Source organism: Amphibalanus amphitrite, unplaced genomic scaffold (assembly GCF_019059575.1).
Source record: "Amphibalanus amphitrite isolate SeventyFive unplaced genomic scaffold, NRLGWU_Aamphi_draft 001143F_arrow, whole genome shotgun sequence".
Lineage (NCBI taxonomy): Eukaryota > Metazoa > Arthropoda > Thecostraca > Balanomorpha > Balanidae > Amphibalanus > Amphibalanus amphitrite.
In genome coordinates this window covers 117970-142391 of record NW_024882637.1, presented here as the reverse complement: position 1 = coordinate 142391, position 24422 = coordinate 117970, and the positions used below count along the sequence as shown (strand labels likewise).

Genomic DNA, 24422 nt, shown 5'->3' with positions numbered 1-24422 from the left:
CTATAGCGCCGGCGTCTGAATCGGTCTGATCATTTAGCTCGCAATAGGAGCTAAATAATGTAGGTAAGAACTAAGAAGAGTTTCGATAACATTACCTTCGCCATCTTTTGGGCTGCTCCACTGGCTGTACGAAGCTAGAGGAAAATGCGGCCACCCTTCTTTTGATTTTGTCCTAAAAGCAATGTTGGTGTCAGACTAAATTGTCAGTCCGCTATCAGGAACATCAATAAGCGGCCCTTTTCTGTGCATGTTTCAAGAGCCCATCCATCGGGAGGTTCGAGTCCGGTCGGAGCTTCCAGAAAAGCTGCCAAACTCCACTGGAAGGCTGGTGTTTAGTCTCGATTGAAGCGTCGAGATGAGGCTATCCCGGGACTGCTGACAGCACCGATCGGTTCTCGGACTTCGGATGGGGTCTGATTGATACCTTCCAATCGTGTTGACTCGAGGAAATGGCATTGTGAGGTTACCATTACAACAGAGATGATATCGCAAAGAGGGAACCTCTGATTGATTTCCGAAAACAGGCAAACCATATGCGTTCTAACACCAGCAACATGATAGACAATACTTTTACCGGTAGTTGTATTTGAACAGCGAGAGCGTTTCGGTGGTCGGCCCAAAAACCTTTCAAGCTAAAAAAAAAAACGCATCATTATCTTTGATATCGTATATTCTGAAAATATACAGCCTACATCCTTATCCGATGCAAGTAATGTGAAACTACGATGTGCAAAACCGCACAGGAGCAACAAAAGCGGCACCCGTACGTATCTAACCCTCGCCCTGGCAGGGCATTTTTCATAACACGGCCTGGCAGGGGGGGGGGGTCGATGCGACCCCCCCCCCCCCTCGCGATTGGCTCCTATGGCATCTAGAAACACCAAATTTGGTAGGTAGGTGGGCCCCCTGGAGTTCTCGCCCCTGTGCAAATTTGGTTGCTCTAGGTCATTATTTAGGGGGGTTTTGGGGGGTATAAATGTAAAAATTTCGCTAAAAACAGGTTACAAGTTTTTCGCTTATAACTTTTGATCTAATTAAGATAGAGCAAAAAGAAAGGCACCAGTGAACTCAGCACGTCAAGGCGCGTCGAATGATATACTTTTTAGCTTGCTTAAGTGTACTTAAAGTTTTTCTTAAATTTTAAGTAAACTTAAATTAATAAATTAAGTTCAACTTAACCAAATTGCGTCATATCGTATATCATTCGATTCGGCTAATCACCAGGAACACAATGATGCCATTTTTTAAGCTCTAGCGTCATTATGTGCCAGGTTATTGGCAAAAACGTCATTTGACCTCAGTTGACCTCATTTGACCTGACCCATGGATAAGTACACCAAACAAAGAAGCACCAAGTGACCTGCTGTTAAGTACTGTGGTTTCAAAGCACAAAAATGATAGAACGAAGCGGATATCTCCAGTATTTTCCGAATTTAGTATTTTCCCATAGGCTTAACATTACGACGTAATGACCTCTAACTGACCTCAGGTCAGTGACCTCAAAAAACCCGAACTATATGTTATACAACTCGGTGAACTTAGCACATCCTGAAAGTTTGAAGGAAATCAGTGAAAAACTGTGAGTTGGACAGGTGCAAAAAGAAAATTGAAATTTGACCATGACCTTGTACCGGTTTTTCTGACCTGGTGACCTGACCCAAGGTCACCCGGACCTGAAATTTTCAGGTCATATGTAAAAAGGTTGCCCCATAGGCTGTGCCAAATTTGGCGGCGCTGCGCGCCGCCGTTTTTACGCTATCTTCGAAAAACCTTAGGGGGGGGTCGCATCGACCCCCCCTCTGCCAGGGCGAGGGCTAAGCTGTAAATACAACGAGCGTCCCGGCCAACTGGCAACTACCACATGTAGGTATAGCTGATAACTTCTGAACTACTTCATGCCATACTGGCCATACTGCCTATGAAAGTCCACTGCTAACTACTAATCGATGAAAAATAGTGCTACCTTGTCTGTACTCGCACTGAAGTACGAAAGGAGATAGTGCAGAGTTCCACATTCTCACAATTGGTAGCATCTGTGTGTTGGGTATATGTAATTTTCGTCCAGCTACTCGCTGTTCAGACAGAGTAAGTCATCCCCGTGGGGTGAGCCCCAAATACAAACACAGCTGCAGATCTCGGAAACAGCATCTGCAACCCAACAGTTTTCAATCAACGGGCGTGATATATCGCAGCCTCATATAATCCTCCTGTCTATACTGTGGTGAATTCACTACTCCGCCCTAGCCTTTTCATTCTCCTCACATCTCGAGCGCTGCCACTCAGCAAACGCCGGGTACGTCTTGGCAAACTTCTCCCGCAGCGACTTGCCACAGTTGACCGGCGCGAACCGCTTGTCGTCGTCCAGAGGGCGCACCAGAACGTCATCGTCGGGATCGACGAACATCGCGATCGACTGCCGGGCGCGCCGGCGCAGCAGCTCCTGCTGGGGCACGACCACGCGGTGTTTGGTGGCGCGGAGTCGACCCGAGGACCACACCTCCATGAGGTCACCGACGTTGACCAGGATGGCGTCCTCCAGAGGGGGAGCCGGACGCCAGCCGCCGTCAGCCGATTCCACCTGAGGAAGAGAAAAGGAAGTGTGTGAGAAGAGCGATTTCTTTTATAAAAACCACAGCAAAACGATAAAGCGGTTCCAGTGAATTCATAAATTGTTCTGCTTCAATAACTCAAAGACAAGTCTTCATTTTTCAGTCTTAAAATAAAGAGGATGTTCTCGCCAGCGACATTTTCAGCTGTCACTCAGTCGTTTCTCTTCATTTCGTATGTTTGTTTTGCTACGTTTGGCCCTTTGATCAAAGGAGACCACTTCAAGGCGGCAGGATGACAGGGGAGAGGGGCATTGGTCAGGGCGGCCACTATAGTGCCTCACAGCTCTCAGGTCTCGCGAAACCCTCCTTTTCTACGCCCTGAGCCCCTTACACGTCCAGCGAACAATTCTATGTAGTTCAGTTCGGATAGAATATTGTATTTCTCCAGAAATCGACGGATTGAGGGTCGACAAAGACGTAAGAAAAATATCTGTGCAAAATTGTTGAGACGTGAAGGGCAAATGAGCTTCGGCCGTCCTAGTCCCCGATGACAGGCCTGGCTCGGCTCCAAAACAGCAATGGGCTCTGGTGGTCACCGTTTGAAGTGCAGTTTCGGCGGTCTCTCACTCACGATCGTGGCGCTACTGTCGCCGGTGGTAGGTTAGTGATGGGTCTCATACTACCACGATCTTTTCAAAACTGACGACAGAGCTCCGGCTTCATGAAATCAATTGACGCATCCCTAAGCGTATAATAGCTTCAATGGCTGATTTACTTTCCGTAAACGATAATGCCAGTGCCATCTGAAAACTTCCGCATCAAATCCACCACAGTACACTGCTCTTGTCGACGGCTTACATAAAGTTAACCGAGCTAATGTATCCGATATCTCACCTCCAGTCCTCCGAGCTGGTCCTGGAAGAGCAGCGTCAGGCTGCCGTAGTCGGTGTGAGCCGCACAGCGGACAGCGCCGGCCTCAGCAGCGCCCTCCGGTACCGGGGGGTAGTTGAGGACCCTCAGAGCCGAGCAGCCGCCCGGCTCCAGCATCCGACGGTGGGCCGAGGTCAGGGGGCCGCGGGAGGTCAGCGACGGCTCACTGGTGGTCAGAGGGGCGTCTGGTACCGGGTGAAGATCAGTCGGGAGTTTGTTGGAGTCTAGCTGCGACGGTTGATCAGAGAGGTCGCTGGGGATCTTGCTGTGATCAGTCTCTTGGTTACCGTTCATCTGCTGCTGATGCTGAGGATCAGCCGTCTGCTGCTGGCTGTCAGCCGCCGGCTGCTGGTCCAGCAGCACCTCCTGCACGGCTGCCAGCAGCCGGCCGCTCAGCAGGCAGCAGGCCCTGGCCAGCTGCTCCAGCTGCTGGCAGAAGCCGGGCAGCACCGAGTCCGGGTAGTCCTGGCGGCAAGAAAGAACGGCGCTTATTACAAGCTGTCAAATAAAGCACATACAGCTGAGGCAACAGACAAAATAATATCGAAATCGCATTAACCGCATAAAGCTCATTCTTTCTCTCTCCCACACCCTCCCTCCCTCCTTCAGCCTCTCTCTCTCTCTCTCTCTCTCTCTCTCTCTCTCTCTCTCTCTCTCTCTCTCTCTCTCTCTCTCTCTCTCTCTCTCTCTCTCTCTCTCTCTCTCTCTCTCTCTCTCTCTCTCTCTCTCTCTCTCTCTCTCTCCCTCTCTCTCTCTCTCTCCTCTCTCTCTCTCTCTCTCTCTCTCTCTCTCTCTCTCTCTCTCTCTCTCTCTCTCTCTCTCTCTTCCCTTTCCGTCCCTTCCACTATCGACGTTTTCTCGATTTTCTCTAGTGCTCTCTATCTCTCTTTCTTTCTCTTTCTATCCCTCCCCTGCTTCCTCCCCCTCTCTCCCTCTCTTTCCCTACGGTGCCTCACCTGACCGATGATCTGAAAGTCATAGCACTCCTTCAAATCCAGCAGATCAGCCTCGGTCAGTCGTCCAGTGTTCTCCCCTCCCACAGCTGTGTAACCGTTGAAGCCCGTCTTCTCGAAACGCGCAAAACGCCGCTTCGACGCCTCGTCGAGCGCGAAGAAGTCTCGCGAGGCGGCGAAGGTTTCTCTCTGGAGGTTGGCATCGATGCCGTGACCTCGTAGGTAGACGAAGCCGGATCGCTGGAAAGCGTCCACCACTCTTTGCCCGACGGCGAGGAGCACCTCGGCAGAGGGAGCCTCCCGCGACTCGGCTGGACGAAACGGACACAGGCTCACGTTGCAAGTTTTGTTTAATGTTTACTGTTTACTAAAGTGATGACAATAAGGCGAAAACACTTCAATGCATGATGTCGAGAAAAAAAAATCGTGGCTCTACCGCCTCTACACACAGAAAAATATTGACACCGTTAGCGGTGTAATTGCACAGTACATATCTGAGCACTTGAGGAAAGTTAATTTAGTCCCTTCCCCGCTTAAATTACTCGCGCTTCTAAATGAACACCAGGAAGAAGGTAATAGAACACTGTTAGGAGGGTTGGGTGTTTTACTACATGTAGCAAAACACCCAACCCTCCTAACAGTGTTCTATTACCTTCTTCCTGGTGTTCATTTAGAAGCGCGAGTAATTTAAGCGGGGAGGGGACTAAATTAACTTCCCTCAAGTGCTCAGATATGTACTGTGCAATTACACCGCTAACGGTGTCAATATTTTTCTGTGTGTACCGCATGAGCTTGGAAGTAACGACAGCGCATGATTCTTTAAAAAAAGATTGAACGATTCCGAAATGTTTATACGTAGAAATGAAATGTTTACGAACAAGTATAATAAAAGCATACATAATTTAAGCACCTCACCTATATCGCTGATGTCGATGATCGGGAAGTCGCACATCACGGCCGACGTCATCGTTCTCGTACTCCGGGTCCTGTCGGCACCGGATCCTGAAACAGACTGCCCTCAGATCCACTCCCCTCAGGACTCTACCGCTGGTACGTACACACTTCTGTCCATTTCAGGTATTTACGACTGTCTATGTGCGCTTTCGACTGTGTCAGTCGTCCTCTTACTTTCTACTGTCGTCCGTATAAGTACATACACACTGTCCGTGCCCGTTTGTAGTTATTCGTCCGTTCGGCCGTCTCAGTGACTGGTCTCAGTCCGCCTCTGCACTCACCACCTTTCTCCCTGTTCGCCTCGCTCTGCAGTCAGAGGCGAGTAGTCCCGTCTCTGTGTCCAGTTTCTGCTCATTGTCAATGTCCGTAAGTCACTGCAGTGCAGAGAGCCACCTGTGACCGTCTCAGATTTCAGTCCGTCTGTCCCCTGTTAAATCGGTACGGTCCTGCACTGGTCGGTCCTTGGCCGTCTCCGCTCACCGCGTCCTGTATGCCACTGTATGTCACTCAGTAAGTTTCCACTATATGTCACTGTATGTCACAGTAAGCTCCCACTACCTGTCACTGTAAGTCACTGAATGTTCCCACTGAAAGTCACCACCGTCCCCGTCGGTCCGCGTGCCGCCGTCGACTGTCGGCACCGACGTCCTCCCTGTCACCTCTCCCGTCGGTGTTTATAGATGCCGTGCTGGCCCGTCTCACAACGCAACATGACGTCACACACCTGCGTAACTATCCACATCTGGCGGCAATGTGTGCCAGGCTCGTCCGTTGTCATTATGGCGTAGTTCTGGTATGACATGGGCCAGTAATGGATGTCCGCTTTCCCTCTCGCCCCCTCGCCCCCGCAGTAATGGATCGTATTCCTTTCCGGTGTCTCGCTGTCTGTGACGTCACAGCCGGGTCAGCTGGTGGCGGCCAGCTGTTTACGGGGAGGGGAGACGGAGTGGAGGATTACTTCTCCCAAATGTCATATACCTACATCTGGAGGGATCTGGAAATTTCTGAAGCCGAGTTGAATCAGTTATGCAATGACATCTGTCAGGTTGCGTGTTACGTAATGAAAGCAACGCATGCTCGAATACCTACTATCCATAAGAATTACCCTGCCTTATTAAAACTCTTCTCTGGTGATCTTTTTTTTTTAATTTATCTGGTGATCAGCTGCAGTTAAATTTATTGCAATTGACATTTATATAATAAACTTAACATTTAACTTATTTGTTAAGAGTTAAGACATGTCTATGGAAATTTAATTTGGCCTACACAATATGCGCACATGTTAAATCCACAATTTCTTGCAAAGCGTCAGCGTTAACTCACCACAGCCTGCCGTTCGGTGAGATGTTCACTACCGTTCCTGCCGGGCCGAGGGACTGAACACGACTGAACGTGCGTTCCACTCTGCCGTGGGAGGCCCGAGAATCGATACGCATCTGCGTAGTGCGCCGCGCGAGCTCCAGGGTCACGGTATAGGCGGAGTTCCAGCCCCCAGCAGGGTTTTATCGATACAATTGTGACCGTTCACGGGAAGGCTCCCGATGAAGGTTCCAGAAAGAGCCCAAAGTTGGGGCGTGGTGCGGGGGCTGTAATTTACAGGGATGGAGTGGAATCCAACAGTAAATTTGCGAGTCGACGTTTCAGAGTGTGCGCGGTGAAATCGGCTGAGAGATTAACCCGGCAGGCGGTGGGCCTACCAGCCACCTTCCGCGCGGTGGGGGGGGGGCATTTCCCCCCCCCCCCGTATCTCCGAAACTACTGGACGGATCCGGCAAATTCGAACGGCGTTCGATAGCCCTGTCAAATTTGTTTAACCCGCGCGGGGCTGGGGGGGGTAAATTTTACCCCCCCTCGCGAATTTTTGCGATATCTCAAAAACGGCGGCGCGCAGCGCCGCCAAACTTTCAGTACCTTTTCTTACATCAATTTGACACGTTCCCTGAAAATTTGAGCGAAATCCGTCGGAAATTTTTTGAGAAATTGACGTTTTAGTGACGTCATGTTCGTCATTTTCGCCTCAAAAACGGCAAAAGTTCAAACGCCGCTAACATCTTCATTTTTAAAGGAATCAAGACGTAACAAAAAAGGTTATACGTAATTTTACTTTGTCTATCAAATGGCTATCTCGGTTTTTTGAAAGTTTTGGATTTTGGCCTAATTTTTTTTCAAAAAACTGACTTTTTTGGGAAAATCATTATAAAATCCAAAATTTTGAGTCTATCGAAAAAACCGGAATATATGTCAGAGAAGTGGTCTATGTGCACCTACATACCAAATTTTAGAAGAATCGGTTCAAAAATGTGGGAGTTATTCAAAATTTTATGACGTCACGACACACAAAATTTTTGAAAAATGACTTTTTTGGAAGTTCTAGACCTCGTACGGAAACAAAAATAGCACCATTCGATTCGCCGTGAAAAACTGCATCAGATGGACACCTTTTTAGGCCTTAACAACCAACTTCAAAATTTGACCTCACTTGACCTGACCTTGACCTGACCTCGACCTGAAATTCATCCAGAGGTGGTCCATATCACTTATTGAGTGTGTCTATTGAATTCTATGAGTAAAATGACCCATAAAACATGTGTCGCACATGCCCTTTTCTATATTTTGTTTTTTGGTGACCTGACCTGACCTGACCTGACCTTGACCTTGACCTCTGAATGATATTGTATGCAACGAATATTGTCTTGGTAGCCTAAGAACACGTTTTGAGCGATCAGTCTCAGTCCATGACTCCATTCTTCGGCAACTACGGTGCAAGGCCGATACTGTAGAAACTTGCAATTTGTACCCTTGACCTGACCTTGACCTTGACCTCAAACTTTAAATTAAGTACATGTTTTTAGTAGTTCGTGATGAGAGCTTTCGATTGGCGTTTGAATTTTCCAAATCGGACCGTTATTTAGTTAGGGAGATAACAGGGGGGGGGGGGGTAAAATTTACCCCCCCCCCCCCCAGCCCCGCGCGTTCGGCTGGAGACCCCAGCCCCGCGCGGGTTAAAGAAACCAAATTTCATTGACCTCGGGGTCACCGATGACGTCACAGGTCAGGTCAAAGATAAAATGTTTCACCGTTCACGGGGCTTCTAGGGAAAGCGCTATAACACCGAGTAAAACGCATTTTGTCGAAAATCAGCGATAAGGCGTCAGTTGCCTAATATATATGTTGCTATTAGAGGTCACTGGTCATACCAGGTCAGGTCACAGGTCAGGTCACCAAAGGTCACCAAGGGTCACCACATGAGCCCAACTTTACTAAGGTTATGCGATGCATGTTTTATGACCAGTTTTTCATTTCCAACTCAATGGTGTTGGGTAAAAGACCATCAGGTACGGTTTAGGTCACTTTCTGGTGGAGGTCAGGTCAAGGTCAGGTCAAAAAAGGTCAAATTTCAAAGTTGATATTTTGCATAAAATGGGTATCGATGCGATGCAGCTCGTCACGGGGAGTCTAATGGTGGTCTTTGTTTTGCGCTACGAGGTCTAGAATTGCTAAAAATTGAGTTTGAAAATTTGACGTCATCAATTTTGAACAGTTTTTTCGCTATAACTTGGTCAAAAAAAGAGGTATCGATCTCAAATTTGGTATGTAGATAGAAGGCGGTAGGGACTATCACATATCTTCCGTTTTTTCGAAACTCAAAAAACTTTTTGGATTTTTTGTTATTATATTCAAAAAATCTATTTTTTCATTTTTGGGGGTCAAAATCCAAAAAAAATCGAAAAACTGAAATAACAGTTTAGTAGCCCTTTTAATTCCCCACTTTTTATGTCTGAAACATTTTTTTTGTATCTCTAAAGCTGTAGGCCTGACAGCTCTTCCCGTGAAACCTTTTTTTTTTTGTTCGAAAATGGCAAAAATTACGTCACTCTGACGTCATTACCGGCCAACCTATCATAGCCTTTAGAAAAAAAAAATTGGTCACCATGTGCGCTAGCTGCTCCCGGGAGGGTACTGAAAGTTTGGTGACGATCGGCGTAGCGGTTCTCGAGATATATTGAAAAAAAAAAACTAAAGGGGGGGGGGCAAAAAAATGCCCCCCACCGCCTGGAAGGTTAACGGTCAATCAGAGTTCATTCAAATTTCTACTAAAGGTTGTCAGCAAATGGCGAACGAACTAATTCAGAATAACTAAGGTGATAAAACCAGTAGCGAAACAGTTGCTTGGAAATCAACCAGCTTCGGTCACGTTGATATCAACAAACATAAAACATCCACACAAAAAAATGTTTTGAAGAGTTAAATTTGAGTAAGTAGGTAACTGGAGGCTGCTTACCTCCCAAAGCAGGGACAGAGTGTCACGCACAGCCTGCACTTCTGACTGAACAATGCACTGTATTTATACGTGTTGATTGTGGGGCATTGTGACATTGTCCCATTTCTCGCTCGCACGTGCCGGCAAGGAACAGAAAGGTAACGAAACCTCTATGAGAGAATGTAATGCGTGTGCGTGCATCATCGTGTGAGCATTAATTGACCTCGCAAATTGCTGGGGAAGTGCTTGCGCTCCTCTGTGCCATTCGCCTGTGTCGTCAGTATTATACGCACGGAGCCGTCTGCAGGGTTACATAAGTTCTGAGAAACCTGTGAATGGGTGTCTTGCATAATCACGGACTTAGATGTCGATGATAATAACTACGGCCTACGGGCATCCAATGTCACTACAAACCGCCGTGTTCATCTCTCGTGCCTATGATACTATTCTTACAGAAAACACTGCCGTATAAACTTTGATGCATATGAATAAGTGCGTTTTATTGGACACGAGTAAAATCGCTCAATCTCTTCAGGGCGAATTTGAAAATTCACGCTCACCGTCATCGCTGTTATCAGACGGCTAAGCATGGTCAAATGTCAAATATTGCCTTTTGAATAGCTTTTCTTCGCAAGGTTATTGCCTAATCGCTCAGCATATAATCAGCCCTATACCTACCTAAAACCTTACCCGCGCGGGGCTGGGGTCTCCAGCCGAACGCGCGGGGCTGGGGGGGAGGGGTAAATTTTACCCACCCTGTTATCTCCCGAACTAATGGTCCGATTTAGAAAATTCAAACGCCAATCGAAAGATCTCATCACGAACAACTAAACACATGTACTTAATTTAAAGTTTGTTGTCAAGGTCAAGGTCAGGTCAAGGGTACAAATTGCAAGTTCCTACAGTTATCGGCCGTGCACCGTAGTTGCCGAAGAATGGAGTCATGGACTGAGACTGATTGCCCAAAACGTGTTCTTAGGCTCCCAAGACAATATTCGTTGCATACAATATCATTCAGAGGTCAAGGTCAAAGTCAGGTCAGGTCAGGTCAGGTCAGGTCACCAAAAACAAAATATAGAAAAGGGGGATGTGCGACACATGTTTTATGGGTCATTTTACTCATTGAATTCAATAGGCACACTCAATAAGTGATATGGACCACCTCTGGATGAATTTCAGGTCGAGGTCAGGTCAAGGTCAGGTCAAGTGAGGTCAAATTTTGAAGTTGGTTGTTAAGGCCTAAAAAGGTGTCTATCTGATGCAGTTTTTCACGGCAAATCGAATGGTGCTATTTTTGTTTCCGTGCGAGGTCTAGAACTTAAAAAAAATCATATTTTCATTTTTTGTGTCGTGACGTCATAAAATGTTTAATAACTCCCACATTTTGTAACCGATTCTTCTAAAAATTGGTATGTAGGTGCTCATAGACCACACCTCTGACATATATTCCGGTTTTTTCGATACACTCAAAATTTTGGAGTTTATAATTATTTCCCCCAAAAAAGTCAGTGTTTTGGAAAAATTTGGGCCAAAATCCAAATCCAAAATTTTCAAAAAACCGAGATTGCCATTTGATAGGCAAAGTAGAATTACGTATAACCTTTTTTTGTTACGTCTTGATTCCTTTAAAAATGAAGATGTTAGCGGCGTTTGAAATTTTGCTGTTTTTGAGGCAAAATTGGCGAACATGACGTCACTAAAACGTCAATTTCTCAAAAATTTTCCGACGAATTTCGCTCAAATTTTCAGGGAACGTGTCAAATTGATGTAAGAAAAGGTAATGAAAGTTTGGCGGCGCTGCGCGCCGCCGTTTTTGAGATATTGCAAAACTTCGCGAGGGGGGTAAAATTTACCCCTCCAGCCCCGCGCGGGTTAAAATTTAGTCGTTTAGAACATGAGTGGCGGTCTGTCACTAACTGCATGTGCTGCTCGCCATCTTTTTAGACTTTAGACATTTGTTATTATTTGAGACAAAATCTCAGGTGCATTCATACCTTGCTTATAAAATCTTCCCACGTTCATGTGAATGTGATTCTAAGTAGAACACATTGATGCCATTTGGAATGCAACAATATGCATTTACAATCCAGCAAAATCGTCTGTATACAACATGACCTATGCATATCAACCTGCGACCTGATTTTGAACTCATATAAATCACAATGTAAAAATGCGAGCATTATTATTTGACACATTTCTAGCACACAAAAAGCAATTAATGCTGTCATCGAATCCACCATTACCGACTTTCTTTCTGGAGCAAGTCTACGAGACAAATGTTACCGACACCACCACTGCTGCTGGTGGTGGCGGCTGTTCTGTTCGGAGGAGTGTGCTCGGCAGCCGACGACAGCGGCGCCGAACAGATTCACCTGTCCTTCACCGATGACGTCACCACCATCCAGGTCACCTACAGCACCTTCCAGCCGGTGAAGGCCTCGGCCAGATACGGCACAGACCAGCCCGACACACTGGTAAGAGCGAGGCAAAGTACTCGAAGATGGAAGTCGGGAGAAATATGAGAGTAATAGATCCTCAATAATTAAAGTTAGCCATTTTTTCTGGACTGCTACGAGTATAACGGCAGAGGGCGTTTCAACTCGACATTTATCGATAATTAGAGCATCCATGTGTTGGCGCTTTAAAAAAGAAAAGAAAACGCAATAATTATAAATCTGGTTATTTGAATTGGAATACGAATTAATTATAAATCTACCACCCTCGGCAGGTCGAAGGGTCATCGACCCCGTTTGCACAGGATGCCGCTGGCACTCATCTTCAGTATATCAATCGGTAAGCGTTGAAGGTATTATCATTGCTGATATGGGTACTTTTCAGCGAAAATGACCACAAAGTATGCTTCATTTGTACGGGTAGGATGTAAAGTATTTTTTATCAGCATCGTCATCATCAGTATGGAAACGATCAGCGATAGATAAAAAAGCGATGCCTGAAAGAAGCAACTTTATATGCATCTGATATGGATGTTTTGATATCAGCGCTGCAAATCTTGACAATTACTCCTGAATTTCACGCTAGCTCAATGTCTTTGGGGTTGCGACATCTGGATAGTTTTCGACTTCTAGCTAGAGAGAGTGTTTGGATATTGTCTTGCTAAATTCGTCAATCAGAATTTGAGCCCTCGATGAATGAAATGCGATTATTTTATCGATTATTTATTTACAACCTCATAGCAATAGGGGAAGGTGGGGTAAGACGGACCAGCTAAGGTTTGAGGCCGCATATCTTGCTACACTGCTCTCGTAATTCATATTATTTATAGTCTTCGGAATGCTCAATCCTTCCTCTGTTGATATGTGTAAAGACTAAATTTCATATTAAAGAAATCTAGGTGGTGGATGCTCTTAAAGAGGGACATGTCAAAAACTCAGACAATAAAAAATGTGGGGTAAGACGGACCACCCAGCAGTGCCTGCTATCCGTTCATGTGTGTTACACTTCTGCTCTGTACTCTTGTAAGAAAAAGTAACCAGAATGGTAAAATAACAAAATGAGCCTTTATTCTTTCCTCATGTGTGATGGAAGTGCAGCTAAAAGCTGGGAACATGTGTGTTGCTTGTCGTTTAACATGAATGCATGCTAACTGAGCACTTGCATGCATGGCTCACATGCAACAAAGACTCCTTCCTGAAAAATTAGCTTACTTTAACTTGTGTCAATGTTTTGGAAAAGAACTTTCCATATGCAGGGTACAATGGACCACCGCAGGGTAAGATGGACCACAGTGGTCCGTCTTGCCCCAAAGCTAAATTCTGTCATTATCATGACGCATATGTCAAATAGCCCAACATTGCAAAACCTTGCCTTTCCTAAAGTGTGACTATAACTAAGTTTATAACTTTGTTCTTCACAGTTAAGTGCAAAATAGAAACTAATCATGCAAGAAAGGCGCCGTAATTGAATCACCCGTAGACCTCTTATATTTGATCGGTTTGACGAAAAACAACATTTTTCTCAATAACTCAAAGGCTATGCATCCTAGCAGCATGAGCTCAAGGTGGCCATTGTTACGAAGGAAAACAAACATAGTGAGTGCATAAAGCAGTAGATACCAGCAGCGGTTCAGCCGGGAGGGCTGGTGGTCCGTCTTGCCCCGCTGGGCCGTCTTACCCCACCTTCCCCTACGTTCTTTTCAGCGTGTCTCTGCCCGGTCTGTGTCCGGGGGAGCGGCACGTCTACCAGGTGCTCGGTCCGGCCGGATGGTCTGAGGTGTTCTGGTTCAGAGCCATACCCGAGGGAAGCGACTGGAGCCCCCGGCTGGCCGTGGTCGCGGACATGGGCACGGTAAGATGTATTCAAATATGTTTAACTCCTAGCGAGCGAGATATACCTAAATCTGCTTAAAATCTCTTTGATAGGGAGACAGGAAAACCGCTACGTTAGAGCTTTTCGGTAAATCCAAATCCAAATCCAAATCCAAATCCAGTGTATTGAGGTCTCCATTTAAATGGCTTTTCAGCCCTCTCGTCGTGTACATACAAGTATTAAAATTCGCTGACAAACACGTGAATCATTACGCAGTACGTACACCAGTATAACGCCTTTTGGGGCGACTAACGGAGCGAGCGAGGGGGTGAGTCTTGCACGTGCGAAATTTCGAGGGGGTACCTCCAACTGACTTGTGCACGGCACCCTACTGACCGGTTTCTAGCGATGTGCCAAATTTGAGCACAATCGGCCCAGCCGTTCTCGAGATCTGGAAGTGGCACCCTGCACGTGCGCACGTGCAAAATGGGTCCCAACTGACTTGTGCACGGCACCCTACTAACTGGTCCCTAATCGTGTACCAAATTTGAGCGCCATCGGTCCAGCCGTTCTCGAGATCTGGAAACGACCCCTGCACGTGCGCACGTGCAGCAGCACCCCAACTCTGGCACATGGATATGCAGTGCCTAGTGGGTGCCTATCTACATGCCAACTTTCAGCGCAATCGGCCAAGTAGTTACCGAGATATTGCAACAATTACAAAACTGACACCTCTTCGTTTTGCACGTGGCACGTGCATAAGGGGTCATCCACATGCATCGGGAATAGTCCAATACTTGGTAGAAGGAATGAAGCTACCCTACAAAATTTACCGCGTGTAAATCGGTCAAGTGGTTGCTGAGATATAAGCCTCGCAAAAGCGTCCGCACGGCCGGCCGGCCGGCCGGCCGCTCATACTCAGAAATTTCTGTTAATCTAAGGAAAGACTACGCTCGCTTCGCTCGCTCCGTAACCAGTATAGCGCCTTTTGGGGCGACTAACGGAGCGAGCGAGGGGGTGAGTCTTGCACGTGCGAAATTTCGAGGGGTACCTCCAACTGACTTGTGCACGGCACCCTACTGACCGGTCTCTAGCGATGTGCCAAATTTGAGCACAATCGGCCCAGCCGTTCTCGAGATCTGGGAGCGGCACCCTGCACGTGCGCACGTGCAAAATGGGTCCCAACTGACTTGTGCACGGCACCCTACTAACTGGTCCCTAACCGTGTACCAAATTTGAGCGCCATCGGTCCAGCCGTTCTCGAGATCTGGAAATGACCCCTGCACGTGCGCACGTGCAGCAGCACCCCAACTCTGGCACATGGATATGCAGTGCCTAGTAGGTGCCTACCTACATGCCAACTTTCAGCGCAATCGGCCAAGTAGTTACCGAGATATTGCAACAATTACAAAACTGACACCTCTTCGTTTTGCACGTGGCACGTGCATAAGGGGTCACCCACACGCATCGGGAATAGTCCAATACTTGGTAGAAGGAATGAAGCTACCCTACAAAAATTACCGCGTGTAAATCGGTCAAGTGGTTGCTGAGATATAAGCCTCGCAAAAGCGTCCGCACGGCCGGCCGGCCGGCCGGCCGGCCGGCCGGCCGGCCGCTCATACTCAGAAATTTCCGTTAATCTAAGGAAAGACTCCGCTCGCTTCGCTCGCTCCGTAATAAAAGGCTAAAATCAACGCAATAGCGAAACACTAAACACCGTAAGAAATAAAAGACATCTAAAATACATGGTTTTTCATCCGCTGCCGACCCCGCCAACGCTGTTCCACGTGGACACAGATCTGTAAGGGAAACAGCGCCTCGCTCGCTCACTCTTAATTTTAGGTAGCTCCAACTGATGTCCGTGGGAGCATCGGGTGTGTCTCTGTGACACGTCCGAGCGACGCTGTACAACTTGGGCCAGTGCAGGCGGCGCGTCAAGCGAGACCAGCCTTTGTATAAGAGCCACATAATACTGTTAGATCTGATGGTATTCGGCTCCAAATGTGTACTTGTTTGGGTACAAGTACACATTGACACATACAAGTACACATTGGCAGCCACTTGGCTTGTTTGGATTAGATAGACAGTAATCGAAAGTTACTTCAGGCTTGTGTTCAGCCTGAAGCATTATTTAGTCTCTCAGCGTTTAGTGACAGTGTTCTTGTGTCTCACGCTTCACCTATTAGTTTCGGCCGTTATTGTTGAAAATGACAAAATTTTACGCGCCACGCCACCTCTCGCATCGCAAAACGTTTTATCTCCATATGTCCAGTAATTTTGATTAATGCGGAAATACCTCCCATGGGTGCCCGCATGATCATCGGTTGGCGCCAACCTTAACTGGCAACAGCAGTGCGATTGGATGAGCTCACTGGCATCTATTCTGATCTACAGAATCCCTCCACGCTGCCATTTCTCGTGAACGATACCCGTGAGGGCATGTACGACGCGGTGCTGCACGTCGGCGACTTCGCCTACGACATGTTCACCGACAACGGCACCAAGGGTGACGAGTTCCTGCGTCAGATCCAGCCGGTGGCCGCCCACCTGCCCTACATGACCTGTCCCGGCAACCACGAGCAGCGCGCCAACTTCTCCAACTACAAAAACAGGTAGCAGCTAATCTTCGATGTTCAGTGTTTTCATTATAAAGTAAGAAGAATAAATGACCGGTTTGGGTTTCACTTTTGATTGCTGGTAATTACCTCCTATAATTCATTTCTTTTTCTTGCACAATGAAATCAAATTGAATTAAATTAAATCTAATAATTGCTTTAAATTCTTTTGAGAAATAGTTACTTGAAACAATTTTTCAATGCAGTGTCTTACAAGCAAGTGTCAAAATAACTGACCGCGCTCATTGAATGTGATGATCAGGTTTAGTATGCCCGGTGGAACGGAAGGCATGTACTACAGCTTCAATATGGGTCCCGTCCATTTCATCTCCATATCTACCGAGTTCTACTACTTCCTGGAGTACGGATTTGAACAGGTTTTCTCGCAGTATAACTGGCTGCGTGCTGATTTGGCGGTGAGTTTTTTGCTTTGTTGCCTAAAACAGACCGAACGCAGGCTTTTGTGGAGACTTTCCGTTGGCAAATCTATAGCCTTGGAACATTTTGATATGCTTTTCCCATCAAACGTGTAGTTTATTTTTATCTCAAATTTGTTCACTTTTGTGCAAAAATTGATAGGCACTTGGGGAAGTATTAGCTATAAGAAAGACCAGTATGATTTTTTTCTTCATAACTTTACATAAGCTTCTATCCAGCAGCCACTTGGCTAGCAAGCCCATTCACCGTCGTTCCATCCACTGTCGCAATATGCCTTCTAATCTTTGTCTCCAGGCTGCCAACCAGCGATCAATCCGAAATGTTCGTCCCTGGATAGTGCTGTTTGGCCACCGGCCAATGTACTGTAGCCACAAGCCCAACCACGCCTGCACTGAGTGGCACGACCGGCTCAGAGTCGGAGAGGACGAGTTCAAGCCAGCCCTGTGAGTTAGAGCACATTGGTCTACCGTTTGATAATGTGGTTTAACAGTATCATGCATACATCCTGAAGTGTATCTGTATTCGGCGACCACTGACACCATACCAATACACCACACCCCGGCAGCCGCTGCGCTCCCGAGCCGACTGACGACCCCCAAGGTCAGGCCGCCGCCGCGACCCGGCGGTCGGCCGCCCCGCCCGGGCCGGATACCGCCGGATCCATGTCACACGCATTTGATTTAATCAAGTCACCACACTCCTCCCCCACAGGATTAGACTGCCCCGCCCGGAATCGCACTGGGCAACGCCTCTCCCGCGCTGAACGACGCGGCACCGGCGCAGAAGCGGTCGCAGCCTCGAACCGCGACGGCGGAGACGGCGACGACGTCGAGGGATGTCGTCCGACGTCCGCGCACTTCTCAGAGGGGAGGGCGCCGGTCTCTGACGCCTCCGCACCGCCCACAGTCGCGTCTCTGGATTCTCCGGCGACGGCGTGAGCGGCGCTGTCCAGAGCAGAGGAGTCCGGAGGCTCATCTGGCACCATCGTCCGCCGGTACTCGTGGTTCGGCACCGACACGTCTGGAAGGGGAACGGGTCTGAGTCTCACATGATCAAAATGTCTGCGGAAGGTCCTCCCATCCTCCAGCAAAATCCAACATGAACAGCCATCGACCTGTCGGACTGTTCCGGGCAGCCACCTCGGGCCGGACGTAGCGGGAGGAAGAACATACATGTACACTTTGTCTCCCACCTGGAATATGCGAGGCTGTGCTCTCACGTCATACTGAGCCTTCTGCTTCCTCTGGTACGCCTCCATCACGCTCCGTCTGGCGTCTTCACGCAGCAGGTCCAGCTGAGTCCGCATTGGCCGGCCGAGGAGCATCTCAGCGGGAGACTGCTGCGTCACGCTGTGGGGCATACTGCGGTAGCGGAACAAAAACCTCGACAGACGAGTACTCAGGCTACCTGTAGACTGACGTTGTAGGCCCTGCTTCAGCGTCTGCACAGCTCTCTTCACAAGACCGTTTGAATGAGGCGAGTACGGTGGAGAGGTGACATGTCTGACTCCATTTCGCTTACAAAACGTTTTAAACTCCGGACACACAAAGTATCTGGCATTGTCTGTGACCACAGTCTCCGGAACTCCGTGACATGCAAATGTTTCCCTCAACTTTCAATGGTAACCTCAGCCGAGGATGTTCTGGTCATGTGCACATCCATCCACTTACTGTGAGCATCGATGATGACAAGAAGCATCACCCCGTTGACAGGTCCGCAATAGTCGACATGGAGCCGTTGCCAGGGAGAGCGGGGCCACTCCCATGGATGCAGAGGCGTTGGAGGCGCCGCATTCCTCCAGCGTTGGCAGCTACGGCATCCTGCAGCCATCCTCTCTACGTCCTGGTCAAAGCCCGGCCACCAGAAGTGCATCCTGCCAAAACTTTGCATGCGGGCCACACCAAAATGACCCTCATGCAGCTGACACAACATAGCGTGACGACCCTGTGGCGGTATGATTACTCTACTGCCCCACAAAACGCAACCATTTTCGATGCTCAACTCAGCTTGCCTGTTGATGTACGGCTTCAGGTCTGAGATGATGTTTTTCGTACTCCAGCGTAGATGGGTAGCCATACGACTTCCACGGTAGACAGTGATGACATCAGTCATCTTTTGCAAGCTCGTTAAAGAATTTGGGCTGTACGGGGACTCGAACCCCGGGCCTTTGGATTAGCGCTCCAATGCTCTACCTCTGAGCTATACAGACCAAGTACTTTAACGAGCTTTCTGCCAAGTTTTATGCGGATCATTTTTAGGTGTTGTTTTTATCCGCTGGGACTGAGAGCGTGAGATGATGTTTTTCGTACTCCAGCGTAGATGGGTAGCCATACGACTTCCACGGTAGACAGTGATGACATCAGTCATCTTTTGCAAGCTCGTTAAAGAATTTGGGCTGTACGGGGACTCGAACCCCGGGCCTTTGGATTAGCGCTCCAATGCTCTACCTCTGAGCTATACAGACCAAGTACTTTAACGAGCTTTCTGCCAAGGTAGAGATCCCACCTATAGCTCAGAGGTAGAGCATTGGAGCGCTAATCCAAAGGCCCGGGGTTCGAGTCCCCGTACAGCCCAAATTCTTTAACGAGCTTGCAAAAGATGACTGATGTCATCACTGTCTACCGTGGAAGTCGTATGGCTACCCATCTACGCTGGAGTACGAAAAACATCATCTCACGCTCTCAGTCCCAGCGGATAAAAACAACACCTAAAAATGATCCGCATAAAACTTGGCAGAAAGCTCGTTAAAGTACTTGGTCTGCATAGCTCAGAGGTAGAGCATTGGAGCGCTAATCCACAGGCCCGGGGTTCGAGTCCCCGTACAGCCCAAATTCTTTAACGAGCTTGCAAAAGATGACTGATGTCATCACTGTCTACCGTGGAAGTCGTATGGCTACCCATCTACGCTGGAGTACGAAAAACATCATCTCACGCTCTCAGTCCCAGCGGATAAAAACAACACCTAAAAATGATCCGCATAAAACTTGGCAGAAAGTTCGTTAAAGTACTTGGTCTGTATAGCTCAGAGGTAGAGCATTGGAGCGCTAATCCAAAGGCCCGGGGTTCGAGTCCCCGTACAGCCCAAATTCTTTAACGAGCTTGCAAAAGATGACTGATGTCATCACTGTCTACCGTGGAAGTCGTATGGCTACCCATCTACGCTGGAGTACGAAAAACATCATCTCACGCTCTCAGTCCCAGCGGATAAAAACAACACCTAAAAAAGGCTTCAGGTCTGATGTGTTGTCCGCAGCATCTGCCGTCCAGCCGTTTCTGGTGAGCTCCAGGACGCGTGACAGCACTGGATCCGCCTGTGTCCAGATCTGGATCTGCTTCTGCGAGACAGGACCAGAATTAACAAACTCCATCAGCTGCACAGTTTCTGCAGGAGTCGGGACATCCTGTGGCTTGTCAGGCAGCGGTAGGCGGCTCAACGCATCGCAGTGTATCTGCTCCCTGGCTGGGGAATAAGTCATCCGATAGTTATATGCAGACAGAAGCATAGCCCAGCGCTGCACGCGAGGAGAGGCCATCACTGGAAGAGGCTTACTTTCTCCCAGAAGCCCCAACAATGGCTTGTGGTCAGTTTTGATCAAGAATTGCCTGCCACACAGATAATAATGAAACTTCTTGACGCCAGAGACAATAGCCAAACCCTCTTTGTCAGTTTGGGCATAGCGCTTCTCGGTGTCTGTCAGCGTTCTGGAGTAGAACGCCACTGGCCGCTCCTTTCCCTCCGGATCAATCTGGGACAGAACGCAGCCCAGGCCATAAGGGCTGGCGTCACATGCTAGAAGCGTTTCCCTGTTTGCATAGAAGTGAGCCAAACATGGTGGATCGATAATAAGATTTTTAACCGCCTCAAAAGCTGCATTTTCTTTAGGGCCCCACATCCATTTTTCGCCCTTTCGCAGCAGTCGGTACAGGGGTGACAAAACTGATGACACTCCCTTCATGAACTTACTGTAATAGTTCAACAGCCCCAGCCAGGCTCGTAGCTGAGACACGTCCGCTGGAGCTGGTGCCTCGAGTATGGCCCTCTGCTTCTCTGAAGTCGGATGCACTCCACTTCCGCTGATCCGGTACCCCAGGTAGGTAACGTCTGGTACCCTGAGGCTGCATTTCTTCTTGTTCAGGCGTAAACCAGCGCTGCTCATCCGAGAGAGCACCTCACGAAGCGCTCGGTCATGTTCAGCTACATCACGTCCGCCCACCAGGACGTCATCGAGGAATACAGTCACATGAGGAATACCCGCCAACAGTGACGTCATAATCCTCTGAAAAATCGCCGGGGCTGAGTGAATGCCGTAAGCTAGGCGGACGAAGCTATACAAGCCTTTTGATGTATTTATTGTGGCCAGTTTTTGAGACTCTGGCGACAGTTCAACTTGATTGTAGGCCTGTCGTAAATCCAGCTTGCTAAACACTGCACAACCAGACAGCTTAGGTAGCAATTCATCTACCTTAGGCAATGGGTATTGCTCCAAAGTTGTTGCTCTGTTCACAGTGAGCCTGAAGTCTCCACACAGGCGGAGTTCCCCATTATGTTTGGGCACGACAACAATGGGAGCAGCCCACTCGCTGTGACTTACTGGTCTGATGATGCCAGCCTCTTCTAGCCGCTTGAGCTCGTCTTCGACTCTCTGCTGCCGAGCCAGGGGAACTGGGCGGGCCTTGAAGAACCGAGGCTTCACGGAACTCTCTTGGTGGAGGGAAACTGGACCACCGGTGTACCGTCCAAGTCCTTCCTGAAAAACAGCGGGAAACTCGTCCTCCACCTTCCGCACATGCGACATTGCAGACAGCGTGTACACGGAACACTTACCGAACAGCTTGTTCCAGTTCAGCCGTATCTTCTCAAGCCAGTTGCGGCCAAACAGGCTGGGGCCCTTTCCATGGACCACCATGAGCGGTAGTCGAACCGCAGGTGCACCATCAACAGCGACGTCAACCTCGGCGACACCTCGGATCTTGATCTCCTCGCCGGTGTAGGTACGGAACCGCTGCGGACAGTCCTGCAATGGAAGGTCACTGGCAGGTCACATACTTTCATAGAGCTCCTCACTGATCAGTGATGCACTAGCGCCTGTGTCGAGCTCCATCTGGACTGGTTTGCCACTCAACTCAGCTGTAATGACAATAGGGGGCCGTTTGCTTGCACTATTACAGCTGAACAAATCATAAACATCTTCGTCAACCTGACCAACTTGTTCAGCTGCCGGCTCAGCTGCCTCTACCTCAAAGTCTTCTTCTACAACGTGAACCGTTCCTGCTCTGTGAGCCGCTCGCGTGTGTCCAAGCCTAGAACACTCCAAACAGCGTCTTAGTTTGAACGGGCAGTTACGGTCAAGATGCGGCCCACTTAAGCATCTCCAGCACCGGTATTTGGCATCATTTCCGGACGCAACGGATGCGCTGGACTTCTTGGTTTGCGAGAATCGCCTGCACTCCTCTGACCAGTCACCTGACGAACTCCGGCTCCCCAGCGCCTGGTGCTCCTGTCTCGGTCGGCTCCCGCTTCTGCCGCCGCTCGAGGAGCTCTGTCGACTCGGTGCACGTCCGCTGTGGAGACCTGGATGCTGCCACCTTCTCTGTCCCTGAAACCACTTCTCAGTTCCTGAACATCATGGCCAGCAGCCTCCAAAGCCACAGCGATCTCGGTAGCTCGTTCCAGTGTGAGATTACTTTCAGACAATAGACGCGTCTGAATAGCGTCCGAGTTGACTCCGCAAATTAACCGATCTCGAATCATGGCGGACAAGAAAGAACCAAAATTACAATGTTCAGACAGCTTCCTCAGTTTTGCAATGTAATCTTGCACAGACTGACCCTCAGCCCGACAAAAAGTAAAAAATCTGAATCTGGCCACTGTTTCTGAAGGCCTTGGCTCAAAATGGCGTTGCAAGTGAGTCAACAGTTCCTTGAGCGGCATCTCACCTGGCTTCTGAGGGGCCACAAGGGATCTTAGCTTCCCGTAAGTTTCCCCGCCGACAACACTCAAGAAAATTGCTCTCTGCTTAGCAGGGTCACTTACTTCATTTGCGATGAAAAATTGATCCAGCCTCTCGCAGTACTCATCCCAGGACTCCGCTCGTCCCGCTTCATACGGTCCGATGCTGCCGAACGACGCCATCTCGTCCTCGTCGCCAATGAAGTGTATCTGTATTCGGCGACCACTGACACCATACCAATACACCACAGCCCGGCGGCCGCTGCGCTCCCGAGCCGACTGACGACCCCAAGGTCAGGCCGCCGCCGCGACCCGGCGGTCGGCCGCCCCGCCCGGGCCGGATACCGCCGGATCCATGTCACACGCATTTGATTTACATCAAGTCACCACACATCCTAAAACATATAGAATATTATGGATACTTTTGATATTCAAGACGAGAAATACTACGTAGAATTTCCCTAAGCACTTAAATATGGCTAAGCTGCTAATGCTTCTGAAATTAACGCCGAATTTCACTATTTGTCCTCCTTAAAAACACCGCTCCTTTTCCCTTTACCCCCCCCCCTTTCCCAGCCCTGGTCTGGAGCATCTCCTGGTCTCCTCCGGCGTTGACCTTGCGCTCTGGGCTCACGAACACTCCTACCACCGCTCGTGGCCAGTCCGTGACGGTACGGTGACTGATACTGGAGGTGATCCGTACCGTAACCCCGGCGCGCCGGTACACATCACGGCGGCCTCGGCGGTATGTATAGGAGCTCCCCGAGGGTCTGTCCCGCGAGGACGGCTTGGACGTGGGATGTTTTCAAAAATAGTATGCTAGTGGGTCACTTGTCAGTTATGTACACAAGGAGCATCTAAATCTAAAAAAAAAAAAATATTCCCAAGAGCTAAAGGTGAATAAAAGACATGCTGAAGGGTCCTTTTGGTCATCCGATAGAAGGCCATTCTGACCAAATGACAGGTGCCTTGAGGGGTAGGTACTTTTCGTGTTTTTTTTTTTGTATATAGAATGCAGCATCGCTGTTATTGCTTATATGGAAGCGTGCTACAACGTTTACTCGCTTTTATCATCGTTAGACAGTCTTGTTTTGTTTTCTAACTTTTCAGCTCAAATGATGTCTCCCTTTACTCATTTTAGTATCGTAGACATAACATTCCCCTCTCTCCAGGGCCGAAGCACGGACAAGAAGCCAGACGTTCTGCAGTGGATGCCCTGGACGGCCCACCGCAGCTCCACGGAGGGATACACCCGACTGAGCTTCCACAACGCCACCCACATGACCATCGAGCAGGTGGCCGTGGGGGAGGACGGTGCCGCCTCTGTGATAGATACCGTCACCATCATCAACGATCAGCACTTCACTTAGCCACTGTTGACCAGTCATTCTTTGGTGTACCGTTAAGTCGAAAATAAATGGAGTGAGTTTTAAGGCTATAAAAGGGATAGGTGAAATTGTTCGCACCGAAGTCTCCTTCACAATGTTTCGTCATGTGCTCCGTCAC

The 24422-nt window shown here is 48.6% G+C and overlaps 3 protein-coding genes across 9 annotated transcripts; 1 reads left to right on the top strand and 2 right to left on the bottom strand.

The window, feature by feature from the left end:
- Window positions 1–652: 652 nt before the first annotated feature.
- Window positions 653–6774, bottom strand: LOC122370539 (2-oxoglutarate-dependent dioxygenase ecdK-like). 7 transcript variants are annotated; one of them, XM_043346212.1, is made up of 5 exons: window positions 6710–6774; window positions 5348–5434; window positions 4436–4743; window positions 3444–3944; window positions 653–2578 (listed from the first exon to the last, which is right to left on the bottom strand). In XM_043346212.1, the coding sequence occupies exons 2-5, from the start codon at window positions 5397–5399 to the stop codon at window positions 2231–2233; spliced, it is 1209 nt and encodes a 402-aa protein (XP_043202147.1). In that variant the 5' UTR covers window positions 5400–5434; window positions 6710–6774; the 3' UTR covers window positions 653–2230. The 7 variants fall into 7 exon arrangements, with proteins under 7 accessions (XP_043202147.1, XP_043202146.1, XP_043202143.1 ...); XM_043346211.1 differs by lacking the exon at window positions 6710–6774 and adding an exon at window positions 5985–6016; XM_043346208.1 differs by lacking the exon at window positions 6710–6774 and adding an exon at window positions 5975–6013.
- Window positions 6775–11528: 4754 nt separating this feature from the next.
- On the top strand, window positions 11529–24349 carry LOC122370543 (acid phosphatase type 7-like). Its single transcript, XM_043346217.1, has 8 exons — window positions 11529–12121; window positions 12376–12440; window positions 13805–13952; window positions 16308–16525; window positions 16791–16944; window positions 17261–17409; window positions 23493–23661; window positions 24089–24349. Exons 1-8 carry the CDS (start codon window positions 11924–11926, stop codon window positions 24284–24286), a joined length of 1299 nt encoding a protein of 432 aa, XP_043202152.1. The 5' UTR covers window positions 11529–11923; the 3' UTR covers window positions 24287–24349.
- On the bottom strand, window positions 17635–18972 carry LOC122370545. Its single transcript, XM_043346219.1, has 3 exons — window positions 18637–18972; window positions 18159–18315; window positions 17635–17986 (listed from the first exon to the last, which is right to left on the bottom strand). The coding sequence occupies exons 1-3, from the start codon at window positions 18729–18731 to the stop codon at window positions 17651–17653; spliced, it is 588 nt and encodes a 195-aa protein (XP_043202154.1). The 5' UTR covers window positions 18732–18972; the 3' UTR covers window positions 17635–17650.
- Window positions 24350–24422: the final 73 nt, after the last annotated feature.

What these genes read in the sequence shown, in the direction of transcription:
- LOC122370543 (XM_043346217.1), top strand. Translation starts at nt 11,924, where the DNA reads ATGTTACCGACACCACCACTGCTGCTGGTGGTGGCGGCTGTTCTGTTC. An exon ending in CATCTTCAGTATATCAATCG is followed by an intron (nt 12,441 to 13,804) that starts GTAAGCGTTGAA and finishes CGTTCTTTTCAG; the next exon opens with CGTGTCTCTGCCCGGTCTGT. An exon ending in ACATCACGGCGGCCTCGGCG is followed by an intron (nt 23,662 to 24,088) that starts GTATGTATAGGA and finishes CCCTCTCTCCAG; the next exon opens with GGCCGAAGCACGGACAAGAA.
- LOC122370539 (XM_043346212.1), bottom strand. Translation starts at nt 5,399, where the DNA reads ATGACGTCGGCCGTGATGTGCGACTTCCCGATCATCGACATCAGCGAT. An exon ending in CATCGACATCAGCGATATAG is followed by an intron (nt 4,744 to 5,347) that starts GTGAGGTGCTTA and finishes CGTTTCGTCCAG; the next exon opens with CCGAGTCGCGGGAGGCTCCC. An exon ending in ACCAGCTCGGAGGACTGGAG is followed by an intron (nt 2,579 to 3,443) that starts GTGAGATATCGG and finishes TCTCTTCCTCAG; the next exon opens with GTGGAATCGGCTGACGGCGG.
- LOC122370545 (XM_043346219.1), bottom strand. Translation starts at nt 18,731, where the DNA reads ATGGGAGTGGCCCCGCTCTCCCTGGCAACGGCTCCATGTCGACTATTG. An exon ending in TGTCATCATCGATGCTCACA is followed by an intron (nt 18,316 to 18,636) that starts GTAAGTGGATGG and finishes TATGCCCCACAG; the next exon opens with CGTGACGCAGCAGTCTCCCG. An exon ending in CACAGCCTCGCATATTCCAG is followed by an intron (nt 17,987 to 18,158) that starts GTGGGAGACAAA and finishes TTCCCCTTCCAG; the next exon opens with ACGTGTCGGTGCCGAACCAC.